General features: G+C 42.1%; 1 protein-coding gene across 1 annotated transcript; it reads left to right on the top strand.

The window, feature by feature from the left end:
- The first annotated feature begins 720 nt into the window (after window positions 1-720).
- On the top strand, window positions 721-13268 carry LOC133544938 (zinc finger protein 568-like). Its single transcript, XM_061890185.1, has 5 exons — window positions 721-725; window positions 1559-1632; window positions 1802-1918; window positions 5273-5491; window positions 12244-13268. The coding sequence occupies exons 1-5, from the start codon at window positions 721-723 to the stop codon at window positions 13230-13232; spliced, it is 1404 nt and encodes a 467-aa protein (XP_061746169.1). The 3' UTR covers window positions 13233-13268.
- The last annotated feature ends 771 nt before the right edge of the window (window positions 13269-14039 follow it).

Raw genomic sequence — 14039 nt, 5'->3', positions numbered from 1 at the left:
TGGATTTCATAAGAGAATCGATAACGAACTGGTTCGGTAATTTCTTATCAAATATCATCCCTTGTGAACCATAAATGCCATCCATCCATTTCCTACCGCTTGTCCCTTTTGGGGTTGTGGGGGGTGCTAGAGCCTATCTCAGCTAAAAGTCAATATTTATTATTTTATTTTTTTAGGGGGGGTAACAGTCAATATTTGTTTTATTTTATTTTTTTAATAAAATCAAAATGAGCTTTTTTAAAACAAAATATTGTGTTTTTATTTTCTATATACAACAACCTATTTGGATTTGATAAGAGAATCGATAACGAACTGGTTCCATAATTTCTTATCAAATATCATCCCTTGTGAACCATAAATGCCATCCATCCATTTTCTACCACTTGTCCCTTTTGGGGTCGCTGGGGCATATCTCAGCTACAATCGGGCGGAAGGTGGTGTACACCCTGGACAAGTCGCCACCTCATCGCAGGGCCAACACAGACAACATTCACACACTAGGGACCATTTAGTGTTGCCAATCAACCTATCCCCAGGTGCATGTCTTTGGAGGTGGGAGGAAGCCGGAGTACCCGGAGGGAACCTACACAGTCACAGAAAGATCCTGAGGCCGAGATTGAACTCAGGACTACTCAGGACCTTCGTATTGTGAGGCACATTGTCAAGGCGGGGACTTTGGTGTGATTTGTTATCCCGTGGTGCAAAATGATTGGAACGGACATGGCGTGAAGGTAAGGACATCTTTTATTTATACTATTAAAAGGAACAAACAAAAGGCGCGCACAAGGCGGAGAACAAACTTGGCTATAAATTCAAACTCTTGCACTAAGGCAAAACTATGGACATAAACTAAAACTTGCACAATGGCAGAACTATGAAAAACTTAGAACGGAACGAGAACGGTACATGGATTACAAAGGTGTATCGAGGGTGATGTCACCAGGCTGACGGCCGGGCACTTACAGGTTTAAATAATGCTGTGGTGATAAGCAAATGCATGGGTCCAAATGAACCAGGTGCGTGACTTGACAGGTGAACTGATTGGTTGGCGTGGTGACAAAAAACAATCCAAAACAGAAGTGACCACAAAACACGACACACATGCACTAACCCCTCTACCACCGCGCTGCCTAACCATAAATGTATTTACTATTTATTTATTATAAATGTATTCATTGTTTTTTGTGTATTTATTAATTATGTACTCATTTGGTTAAAAGTGTGTAAATGATGTGCATCTTAGGGTTTGGTGAAGTCTCAACCTTTATCATGAATTGATTAACGTGGACCCCGACTTAAACAAGTTGAAAAACTTATTGGGGTGTTACCATTTAGTGGTCAATTGTACGGAATATGTACTGAACTGTGCAATCTAGTAATAAAAGTTTCAATCAATAAAAAATAAAAAAAATAAATAAAATAAAATAACATGTACTAGCCAAAAGTTACCGATAAGTGGCAGCACATTATTGTAAATTATTTTAGGGTTGACCCAAAAAAGCAAAACAGGACACGGAAAAAAAAAAAAAAAAAAAGCAAGATGGCATTTGACGTAAAGGACGTTGTTGTGTTTTTCCGTGGGTTTATTCACAACATACACGCACACGTCGTTTAATACAGAAAGCATCGGTGGTAAGTGATTCCATCCGGACACATTAGTCTGAGCGCACTTCCCGTGCGAGCTTAGCTGGCCAGTTAGCTTGTTAGCTGCTAACAAAGAAACGCGGAAGTTGTCAACACCTCGCTCGGCAGAGATCAAATGTGAAAGTAAAGTGTTGTGATTGTGTGGAAATGTGCGAAGGATCGATAGCGGAATACGAGGGGGAATTTGCTCCAACAAAAGAGGATAATGAGCGACAACAACATCAACTACTGGACGCTGTTTTCAAGAAACATCAAGTTGTGTTACACGGAACAGGTTTGTTTACTTCTTACTCTAACATCTTTACTAACTTTTTATTTCATTATTAACACTAGGGCTGGGCGATATGGCCTTTTTTAAAAAATATTTCAATATTTTTAGGCCAAATCACGATACACTGTATTAATCTCGATATTTTGCCTTAGCCTTGGATGAACACTTGATGCACATAATCACAGCAGTATGATGATTCTATGTGTCTACATTAAAATAATTTTGTTCATACTGCATTAATATAAACTCATTTCAAACTTTCACGCAGAGAAGGAAATCACAACCAAGTCAATTTACCAAAACTGCATTTATTAAACAGTGTCACAAACATTCATGTCATTTCAAAACAGAAAGTGCAAGATTGTCAGAGACATTTTAAAACAAGCTATGAGTGCACTTTTGTGCATGATGTCACCAAGATGACATATCAAAACAACACTAAATTAAAGTGTACTTTTTGTACAGAACGCCACTACAATAGTGTAAAACAAATAAAGTGCACTTTTGTGCATGATGTCACACAAGATATTTCAATAACTGTCAAATAAAAATGAGCTGCACTATGTGGTGGGTTACTGTGGACATTATCTCCTTATGTTTTCCACTATTTTTTTCATACAGTAATGATGTGGAAATGGTTGCCTCGGCATTTTGTTGGTGTGGCACCGAACGGAGATGTTGACATGCGGAGTAAGCACTCTTCATTCTCTAGCAGGTGACTTTCCAAATGATGCTACATATTAGCAGTAATGTGAAGTGAATTGTGAAGTGAATTATATTTATATAGCGCGTTTTCTCTAGTGACTCAAAGCGCTTTACATAGTGAAACCCAATATCTAATTTTTACATTTAAACCAGTGTGGGTGGCACTGGGAGCAGGTGGGTAAAGTGTCTTGCCCAAAGACACAATGGCGGTGACTAGAATGGCAGAAGCGGGATTCGAACCTGCAACCCTCAAGTTGCTGGCACGGCCGCTCTACCAACCGAGTTATACCACCCCAATGCTACTTCTTGTATCAACGCTTTTCGCCACACTTGACAATGGCTGTATTGATTGCACTCTTGAGACAGGATTCCATTTTAGTAGCTATTTGATACACAGCCCTAGTGTGTGAAAGTGAGTAGGGTTGTCCCGATCCGATATTTGGATCGGATCGGCCGCCGATATTTGCCAAAAAATGCGTATCAGCAAGGTATGGGAAAATACCGATCCAGATCCAGTTTAAAAAAAAAAACTCCAGTCCGTGTTTATCAACACACCGATTTAAATAATACATTCCACTCTTCTGCTGCTCCCTAAACTTCGTTCCGCATTTTCCAGCACACCTTCAAAATATCCACAGGTCTGCGTTCCAACCGTTCAGACGGCCGTGTGAATTAAAAGTTACGGTAAAAATGTCAGCTGTGTGGGATTATTTTATCCTACAAAACGGAAAAGATGAAGAGGTGGAGTGCAAAACATGCCACAATAAAGTCAAGCGTGGTGGTAAAGTTGTAAGACATTTTAATGACTCTTGAGAGTTAGAGGCTTTTTAGCACTCATAGATGAACACAGGAGCAGACTGACACCTGAGCATCTTGAAGTGTTCGTCTTTGTTAGAAAGAATCTCCCCATTATGCTTGGACTTCAATTGTTTGCCCCCCTGACTGGGGCAAACAATTGAAGGGAGTGTGTAGATATATATATATATATATATATATATATATATATATATATATATATATATATATATATATATATATATATATTTTTTTTTTTTTTAAGTTTACACTTGTTCAAGAGCAAGTATTGATAATGAGTTATAGACATTTTATCCCACTTAGGTTGTTTGTGTGTTTTGCTTTTTTTAATAATGTTTACAGCATTATTTGCACTTATACTGTTCACTTTTTTATTGTTTAATGATGCCATTTCTGTTTTTCATGTATAATTTTTGATATTTTGTGTTTATCCTTGAATACCAACTATTGTGCGTTATTCAAACTCACCTAATTCAGCTGGCTAGTTGTTATCAAGAGTACTAAAAGCCTTACCAGCATGAATCTGACATCTAAGTAGGCTAAATAACTGTAAACTTTAATACATGCTCGGATAGGCCAGTATCGGCCAGTATCAATATCGGATCGGAAGTCCATCCATCCATCTTCTGCCGCTTATCCGAGGTCAGGTCGCGGGAGCAACAGCCTAAGCAGGGAAACCCAGACTTCCCTTTCCCCAGCCACTTCGTCTAGCTCTTCCCGGGGGATCCCGAGGCATTCCCAGGCCAGCCGGGAGACATAGTCTTCCCAACGTGTCCTGGGTCTTCCCCGTGGCCTCCTACCGGTTGGACGTGCCCTAAACACCTCCCTAGGGAGGCGTTTGGGTGGCATCCTGACCAGATGCCCGAACCACTTCATCTGTTTCCTCTCGATGTGAAGGAGCAGCGGCTTTACTTTGAGTTCCTCCCGGATGGCAGAGCTTCTCACCCTATCTCTAAGGGAGAGCCCCGCCACCCGGTGGAGGAAACTCATTTGGGCCGCTTGTACCCGTGATCTTATCCTTTCGGTCATGACCCAAAGCTCATGACCATAGGTGAGGATGGGAACGTAGATCGACCGGTAAATTGAGAGCTTTGCCTTCCGGCTCAGCTCCTTCTTCACCACAACGGATCGGTACAACGTCCGCTTTACTGAAGACGCCGCGGCCACCAAACCGGAACCCCTCAACGCCTTGACTGCGCCTAGAAATTCTGTCCATAAAAGTTATGAACAGAATCGGTGACAAAGGACAGCCTTGGCGGAGTCCAACCCTCACTGGAAACGCGTTCGACTTACTACCGGCAATGCGGCCCAAGCTCTGGCCCTGATCGTACAGGGAGCGGACCGCCACAATAAGACAGTCCGATACCCCGGATCGGAAGTGCAAAAACCTGGATCAGGACATCCCTAAAAGTGAGTGTGAATGTTGTCTGTCTATCTGTCTTGGCTCTGTGATGAAGTGGCGTCTTGTCCAGGGTGTACGCGCCGTCCGCCCAAATGCAGCTGAGATAAGCTCCGGGATAAGCGGTAGGAAATGGATGGATGAATGGACAATATCTACATACATATGCGGACAGTGCCACCTTGTGTAGGAGGTATAAACTGCACACTGTATAAATAACTTGACTGACTTTCTTTCAGCGTGTCGTAGATGGTATCCAAATGAATGTGGGAGCTGTGCTTTAAAGAGGAATTGTTGATGTAGAGACTCTATAAACACCACATAGTAAAACATGTTTAAAATGTTTTGTTTAGCCAAACACTTTTAACACAACGCACGGCAACGCAAACAATCTTATAGTGTTGAATTATGTCTCAACAATTGTTCTTACTTAACAGACCTCCAGCAGCCCCCTTGCTTTAAGGAGGAAGATGAGGAACCACAGCCCTCCCACATTAAAGAGGAAGAAGTCTGGATCACTCAGGAGGGAGAGTGTCTTCTAAAGCAGGAGGAGGCTGAGCCAAGTTTAACCAAGTTTACACCGACTGTTGTCTCTGTGGAGATTGAAGAGCATGAAGACAAACCACCTGAGTCCTCACAGGTTCTTCACAGTCCAAGTAAGCACAACATCCACATATCATCTACAAACCCCGTTTCCATATGAGTTGGGAAATTGTGTTTGATGTAAATATAAACGGAATACAATGATTTGCAAATCCTTTTCAACCCATATTCAATTGAATGCAATACAATGATAAGATATTTGATGTTCAAAATCATAAACTTTTTTTTTGTGCAAATAATAATTAACTTAGAATTTCTTGGCTGCAACACGTGCCAAAGTAGTTGGGAAAGGGCATGTTCACCACTGTGTTACATCACCTTTTCTTTTAACAACACTCAATAAACGTTTGGGAACTGAGGAAACTAATTGTTGAAGCTTTGAAAGTGGAATTCTTTACCATTCTTGCTTGATGTACAGCTTAAGTTGTTCAACAGTCTTGTTGTCGTATTTTACGCTTCATAATGCGCCACAAATTTTCCATGGGAGACATCTCTGGACTGCAGGCAGGCCAGGAAAGGACCCGCACTCTTTTACTACCAAGCCACGCTGTTGTAACACGTGGCTTGGCATTGTTTTGCTGAAATAAACAGGGGCGTCCATGATAACGTTGCTTTGATACCAACATATGTTGCTCCAAAACCTGTATGGACCTTTCAGCATTAATGGTGCCTTCACAGATGTGTAAATTACCCATTCCTTGGGCACTAATACACCCCCATACCATCACAGATGCTGGCTTTTGAACTTTGCGCCTATAACAATCCGGATGGTTATTTTCGTCTTTGTTCCGGAGGACACCACGTCCACAGTTTCCAAATATAATTTGAAATGTGGACTCGTCAGACCACAGAACACTCATCCACTTTGCATCAGTCCATCTTAGATGAGCTCGGGCCCAGTGAAGCCGGCGGCGTTCCTGGGTGTTGTTGATAAATGGCATTTGCTTTGCATAGTAGAGTTTTAACTTGCATTTACAGATGTAGCGACCAACTGTAGTTACTGACAGTGGTTTTCTGAAGTGTTCCTGAGCCCATGTGGTGATCTACTGTACATGCGTATGTGACACCACCTTAATTCATTACAAGGCATGATGGGTAATTTGCAAAACACTCTCTCCACACTTTGACGTGTTCGGCGCAATTTAACCGCTTGATTTTTCTGAGTGATTACAAAACTTTAGGGAGGTCGTCAGGGAAGTAAACAAGGTAGGAGTGGTTCACAAAATCTTAATATTCAATGTTTTATCGTTTATATTTCATATTGTCGTGATGGGAGTGCAAATGTGTTGATTTTCAGTCCGTTAGATAAAGCTCGTTGTAAAATAATGCTTAAATAAAATGACATATTGCTGATCATTTTGTAAATACAACATATTTTATTTTTGTGCAAAAAGATTGTTGCTGCTTTATTATTTGTACCTTTTATATACACTTTGATCCCTTCGGCGATTGTTGAATGACTGCTAATAACGTACTGCGAACGTTTGTTTACGTACGAGTTGCTGGAAAAAAAAGTAACATATATCAGTGTTTTTCAACCTTTTTTGAGCCAAGGCATATTGTTTTGAAGGAAAAAAAATACGGAGGCACACCACCAGCAGAAAAGGTTAAAAAACGAAACTCCACCAGGTTGTCGTGCCTTGTTTTGAGTTTGTTGTTGTTTCTGTCTTGCACTGTTATTTTGGTGACCCGTCCTTTTTTGTTGGTGTTCTCCTGTAGCAGCTTCCCGCCTTTTCTTTGACTGCTTTTGCCCGCACCTGCTTTGTTTTCGCAATCAAAACTATTTAAGTTGTGCGTGTCAGGCTTGTCCCTGACAGTTTGGTTTTGTTTTAGTTTTTCCTCTGTGTATGTCTTTGTTTTCTGTCAGCGCTTTTATTTTGGTCATTTCCTGCTTCTCTCCCTGAGCGCTGTTTCCTGGCACCTGGCCACACCTGGTGTCAATCAGCCCGCTCTTATTTAAACCTGCTTTGTCCCCAAGTCAGTGCTGGATTATTGTCGTGTCGATGTCACCACTACCTGTCAATGTTATTATTACTTATCGTTGTAGCTATGTTTACTTCTGTTCACTCTGCTCATGTCATAAGTCCTTCGTGTCACGGTAAGTGTTTTTTGTTTCTCGTCCACAGTTAGCCTTTGTGTTAGTTTTTGTTCATAGCCAAGTTTGTTTTCCGCCTTGCGCCTTTTGTTTGTTCTTGTTTTAGTGTTCAATTAAATCATGTTTTCTTACTCAATGCCTGCCACCTTCTCTGCATCTTGGGGTAACCCTTCTTTGTGGGGACACTGTTGATTGTCGTGTCATGTACAGATGTACTTTGTGGACCCTGTCTGCTGCTCCACGCGCTGTAAGTCTTTGCAGTCGTCCAGCATTCTGTTTTTGTTTACTTTGTAGCCAGTTCAGTTTTATCAATCAATCAATCAATGTTTATTTATATAGCCCTAAATCACAAATGTCTCAAAGGACTGCACAAACCATTACGACTACGACATCCTCGGAAGAACCCACAAAAGGGCAAGGAAAACTCACACCCAGTGGGCAGGGAGAATTCACATCCAGTGGGACGCCAGTGACAATGCTGACTATGAGAAACCTTGGGGAGGACCTCAGAAGTGGGCAACCCCCCCCCCCCCCACCCCCTCTAGGGTACCGAAAGCAATGGATGTCGAGCGTGTCTAACATGATACTGTGAAAGTTCAATCCATAGTGGCTCCAACACAGCCGCGAGATTTCAGTTCAAAGCGGATCCAAGACAGCAGCGAGAGTCCCGTCCACAGGAAACCATCCCAAGCGGAGGCGGAGCAGCAGCGTAGAGATGTCCCCAACCGATACACAGGCGTACGGTCCATGCTGGGATGTTACTGACGTCGCGTCCCACCCGTCAAATAGGCGTGGTCGTCAAGGTAGCTGTATTCCCAACGGGTACTCCGCGCCAATTGTCCCGTCCAAAGGCAAAACCTAGTAACTCACTTCAATCAATCAATCAATGTTTATTTATATAGCTTTAAATCACAGATGTCTCAAAGGACTGTACAAACCATTACGACTACGACATCCTCGGAAGAACCCACAAAAGGGCAAGGAAAACTCACACCCAGTGGGCTGGGAGAATTCACATCCAGTGGGACGCCAGTGACAATGCTGACTATGAGAAACCTTGGAGAGGACCTCAGATGTGGGCAACCCCCCCCCCCCTCTAGGGGACCAAAAGCAATGGATGTCGAGCGGGTCTAACATGATACTGCGAAAGTTCAATCCATAGTGGCTCCAACACAGCCGCGAGAGTTCAGTTCAAAGCGGATCCTAGACAGCAGCGAGAGTCCCGTCCACAGGAAACCATCCCAAGCGGAGGCGGAGCAGCAGCGTAGAGATGTCCCCAACCGATACAAAGGCGTGCGGTCCATCCTGGGTCCCGACGAGCGGTCCATCCTGGGTCTCGACTCTGGACAGCCAGTACTTCATCCATGGTCATCGGACCGGACCCCCTCCACAAGGGAGGGGGGGACATAGGAGAAAAAGAAAAGAAGCGGCAGATCAACTGGTCTAAAAAGGAGGTCTATTTCAAGGCTGGAGTATACAAATGAGTTTTAAGGTCAGACTTGAATGCTTCTACTGAGGTAGCATCTCGAACTTTACTTTTGTTTTAGTCAGCCATCCCTATGCTTCAGTGCCTTTTCCTAGCAGGACTACCCTTTTGTTCATTTTTGGTTTCAGCGTTACATACCTTTTACACACCAAAAAATATTGCACTAGACAAACGGCACATTGTTATAATTATTTATTAGCAAAATATATTTTTGGGACCAATTATCTATGCTGAAGTCCGTGTCTGCTATCAGCCAGAAAAATGATAAAAACCTCCCAAAAATATTCCAGTTACGTTTGACTCAGCGCTGTGCCGTGTGGTGAAAGTATGCTGGTTGTATGTGCGTGTTGGCGTGGGCGTGTTTTCTGTGTATGTTGGCACACGGCGGCGGACTGGCGAGATCAGGCTTGATTACAGGTTGGAAACTTGTATTGTATTGTTACCTGTTTATCAAGTCTGGCAAACTTCTCTCTTCAGTTTGATTTTAAATTGATATGAAAGACTCAAATCATTGTGATCGCGGTTCTTGTGTGGAAGCATTTGTTTAAACGTGATCAGTGCGCACAACAAAACAGTTTTGTCCCTAAAATTGTAACACGTTACTACTGTATAACTTGGCTTTAGACCAGGGGTGTCAAACTCAAATACAGAGTGGGCCAAAATTCTAAACTGAACAAAGCCGCGGGCCAAAGTTGAACAACTTTAATAGGGACCCAAACAAGTTTTGCATTGAATATTGAACAAGCAAGGCTTATATAACTTTATAGTGACATGCAAAATCAAGTTTTCTTGGTAGCGGGGGTGTATATTGTAGTGTTGCGGAAGAGTTAGTGCTGCAAGGGGTTCTGTGTATTTGTTCTGTTGTGTTACGGTGCGGATGTTCTCCCGAAATGTGTTTGTCATTCTTGTTTGGTGTGGGTTCACAGTGTGGTGTAACAGTGTTAAAGTTGTTTATACGGCCACCCTCAGTGTGACAGTGTTGACCAAGTATGCCTTGCATTCACTTGTGTGTGTGTGTGTGTAGAAGCCGCATATATTACGTGACTGGGCCGGCACGCTGTTTGTATGGAGGAAAAGCGGACATGACAACAGGTTTTAGAGGATGCTAAAAGCAGTACCTTTAAGGCACGCCCCCAATGTTGTTGTCCGGGTGGAAATTCGGGAGAATGGTTGCCCCTTGAGATTTTCGGGGGGAATTTGTGATTCTCTTGGAAAGATCGGGAGGGTTGGCAAGTATGAGAATTAGCTTTGAATGCGGTGATACAGCGGCACCGCCACTGTATAGTACCGGCGGGCCAGCTCTAATGTTAAGTTATTATTGCCTCAAAGGGCCAAATTTGGCACGTGGGCCAGAGTTTGACACCCATGCTTTAGACAGTTCTGAAGTTAGTGTAGTGAGAAAATGTATTTAGATTCTTTAAATAATTGCATTACTGATTACAATACAGTCGTATGTGTTTATATGTATATATATATATATATATATATATATATATATATATATATATATATATATATATATATATATATATATATATATATATATATATATATATATATCTTTTGTGGTATTTTAGGCTTCATAACGCACCACACATTTTCATTGGGAGACAGGTCTGGACTACAGGCAGGCCAGTCTAGTACCCGCACTCTTTTAATATGAAGCCACGCTGTTGTAACATGTGGCTTAGCATTGTCTTGCTGAAATAAGCAGGGGCGTCCATGATAACGTTGCTTGGATGGCAACATATGTTGCTCCAAAACCTGTATGTACCTTTCAGCATTAATGGTGCCTTCACAGGTGTGTATGTTACCCATGCCCTACCCGCTTACCATCACAGAAGCTGGCTTTTGAACTTTGCACCTAGAGCAATCCGGATGGTTCTTTACCTCTTTGGTATAGAGGACACAACGTCCAAAGATTCCAAAAACAATTATAAATGTGGACTCGTCAAAATACTTTTACACTTTGCATTAGTCCATCTTAGATGAGCTCGGGCCTTGCGAAGCCAGCAGCGTTTCTGGGTGTTGTTGATAAATGGCTTTAGCTTTGCATAGTAGAGTTTTAACTTGCACTTACTGATGTAGCGACCAACTGTAGTTACCGACAGTTTTTTTCTGAAGTGTTCCTGAGCCCATGTGGTGATATTCTGTACATGCTGATGTCGGTTTTTGATGCAGTACCGCCTGAGGAATCGATGGTCTGTAATATCATCCCTTACTCACAGTGATTTCTCCGGATTCTCTGAATCTTTTGATGATATTATGGACCGTAGATGGTCAAATCATTGACCATCCGTTGAGAGATGTTTTTTTCAAACTGTTGGACAATTTGCCCTTGCAATTGTTCACAAAGTGGTGACCCTCGCCCCATCCTTGTTTGTGAATGACTGAGCATTTCATGGAAGCTGCTTTTATATCCAATCATGGCACCCACCTGTTCCCAATTAGCCTTTTCACCTGTGGGATGTTCCAAATAAGTGTTTGATGAGCATTCCTCGACTTTCTCTGTCTTTTTTGCCACTTGTGCTAGCTTTTTTTTAAACATGTTGCAGGCATCAAATTCCAAATGAGCTATTATTTGCAAAAATACCAAAGTTTTCCAGTTCGAATTAAATTTCTTGTCTTTGCAGTCCATTCAATTAAATATAAGTTGAAAAAGATTTGCAAATCATTGTATTTTGTTTTATTTACGATTTACACAACTGGTGTTGGGTTTTGTATGTATTTTCCTATTACTATTCCGTCGTTTGCTCTAAATTATATTAATTTATAGAGGTAATCTAACATGTCAGTGTTCATTGTTACAAACTCCTACGTCTTGTTTTGATGTGGCATAAAATATCAACAGGAAGAGACATAAAGCAGCGTGAGCGCCATCTAGTGTTTCGGAGGCACACAGTGTATGGACAGAAATTTAATTGGAAAAACGTGCACGGAAAGACAATGCCAATTTATTTGGGGTGTACGACTGATTTAGTGCATGTAAATAAATGGAGTGATCAAAATGTGACACCTTGAACTCGCCAAATACTCGCTTAGGGTACTCAGACCCACCTTGCGTGGAAGTTACTTGAAATACAAGAATTAAAGCTACCGTTACAAATATACTATACACAAAGAAGCTATGTTATACATTTTCCGACCACACTGTCCACTTTTAAACTATTAATAATTTATGTACTATATTTGATTTTAATGTTTGATTTGTTTTTGTCCTGTAGACTTTCAGCAGCTGATTGGACATCAAGAAGAACGTCTCCATCAGACGCAAGAGGGGCGCTCCGCTTTGGAGCAGGAGGATCCACAGCCCCCCCATATTAAAGAGGAAGAGGAGGAACTCAGGATCTCTCAGGAGGGAGAGTGTCTTCTCGGGCAGGAGGAGGCTGATCCCACCAAGTTTCCACTGACTGTTGTCTTTGTGAAGACTGAAGACTATGAAGACAAACCACAAGCAGACAAGCTCGTAGCTTCACTATCAGATAATGTCGACGCAACGTCACACTGTCCTAAGGATGAAGACACCCAAAAACTTTTGAGTAACAATACAGACCGTGAAGGTGATACGCGGAGTCATTCTGACAACAACCACTATGAATCCCCTGAAAAAAACCAACCTCAGGAACGTTTTACCTGCTCAGTTTGCGCTAAAAGGTTTACTTTTAAGAGTGTTTTGACAAGACACCTGCGAACGCATACTGGAGAAAAACCTTTCAGTTGTTCCGTTTGTGGCGACCAATTCTCCCGCAAGTCACACGTGGCATCACACATGAGAACGCACACCGGAGAAAAACCTTTCAGTTGTTCAGTTTGCGGTTTGAGATTCCCGCAAAAGTCCCAAATGGCATCACACATGAGGACGCACACGGGGGAAAAACCTTATTCATGTACACTTTGCGCTAAAACGTTCAGTCGGCACGACACTTTGATGGTGCACATGCGGACACATAGCGGAGAAAAACCTTACGAGTGTTCGGTTTGCTGCGAAAGATTCTCTGTGAAGGTTAACATGGTATCACACATGCGTACGCACCGGAAGGAAAAACCCTTCAGATGTTCAGTTTGCGATAAAAGTTTTACTCATAAGAGTGATTCTACTCGACACATGCTAACACACGCAGCCGAAAAACATTTTAACTGCTCAGTTTGTGGTAAAAACTTTTCTTATAAGAAACGGTTCACAACACACATGTTGACACACTCCAGTGAATAAATGTTTTCCTGTCCAGTTTGTGCTGAAAGATCAAAAGTGTACTGTCATGTGAGGAATATGTTTCATCAATTTCATCTTTACTTAAAGGGGAACATTATCACCAGACCTATGTAAGCATCAATATATACCTTGATGGTACAGAAAAAAGACCATATATTTTTTTAACCGATTTCCGAACTCTAAATGGGTGAATTTTGGCGAACTAAATGCCTTTCTGTTTATCGGGCTGGAGGCGATGACGTCAGAACGTGACGTCACCGAGGTAATACAGCCGCCATTTTCATTTTCAACACATTGCAAACATAGGGTCTCAGCTCTGTTATTTTCCGTTTTTTGGCTATTTTTTGGAACCTTAGAGACATCATGTCTCGTCGGTGTGTTTGCGGAGGGTGTAACAACACTAACAGGGAGGGATTCAAGTTGCACCACTGGCCCGAAGATGCGAAGGTGTCTGCCGCCAGACCCCCATTGAATGTGCCGGAGTGTCTCCACATTTTACCGGCGATGACGGACATGGCACAGAGATGTATGGATAACCTGCAGATGCATTTGCAACGATAAAGTCAACGAAATCACAAAGGTGAGTTTTGTTGATGTTGACTTATGTGCTAATCAGACATATTTGGTTGCGGCGTGACTGCCAGTTAATCGATGCTAACATGCTACGCTAATCGACGCTAACATGCTATTTACCGGCGGTGCTAAAGCAGACATGGCACAGAGATGTATGGATAACCTGCAGATGCATTTGCAACGATAAATTCAACGAAATCACAAAGGTGAGTTTTGTTGATGTTGACTGCCAGC

Source organism: Nerophis ophidion, linkage group LG28 (genome assembly GCF_033978795.1).
Source record: "Nerophis ophidion isolate RoL-2023_Sa linkage group LG28, RoL_Noph_v1.0, whole genome shotgun sequence".
Classification (NCBI taxonomy): domain Eukaryota; kingdom Metazoa; phylum Chordata; class Actinopteri; order Syngnathiformes; family Syngnathidae; genus Nerophis; species Nerophis ophidion.
The sequence above is the reverse complement of the archived record's forward strand: the minus strand, read 5'-3'. Positions and strand labels throughout refer to the sequence as shown.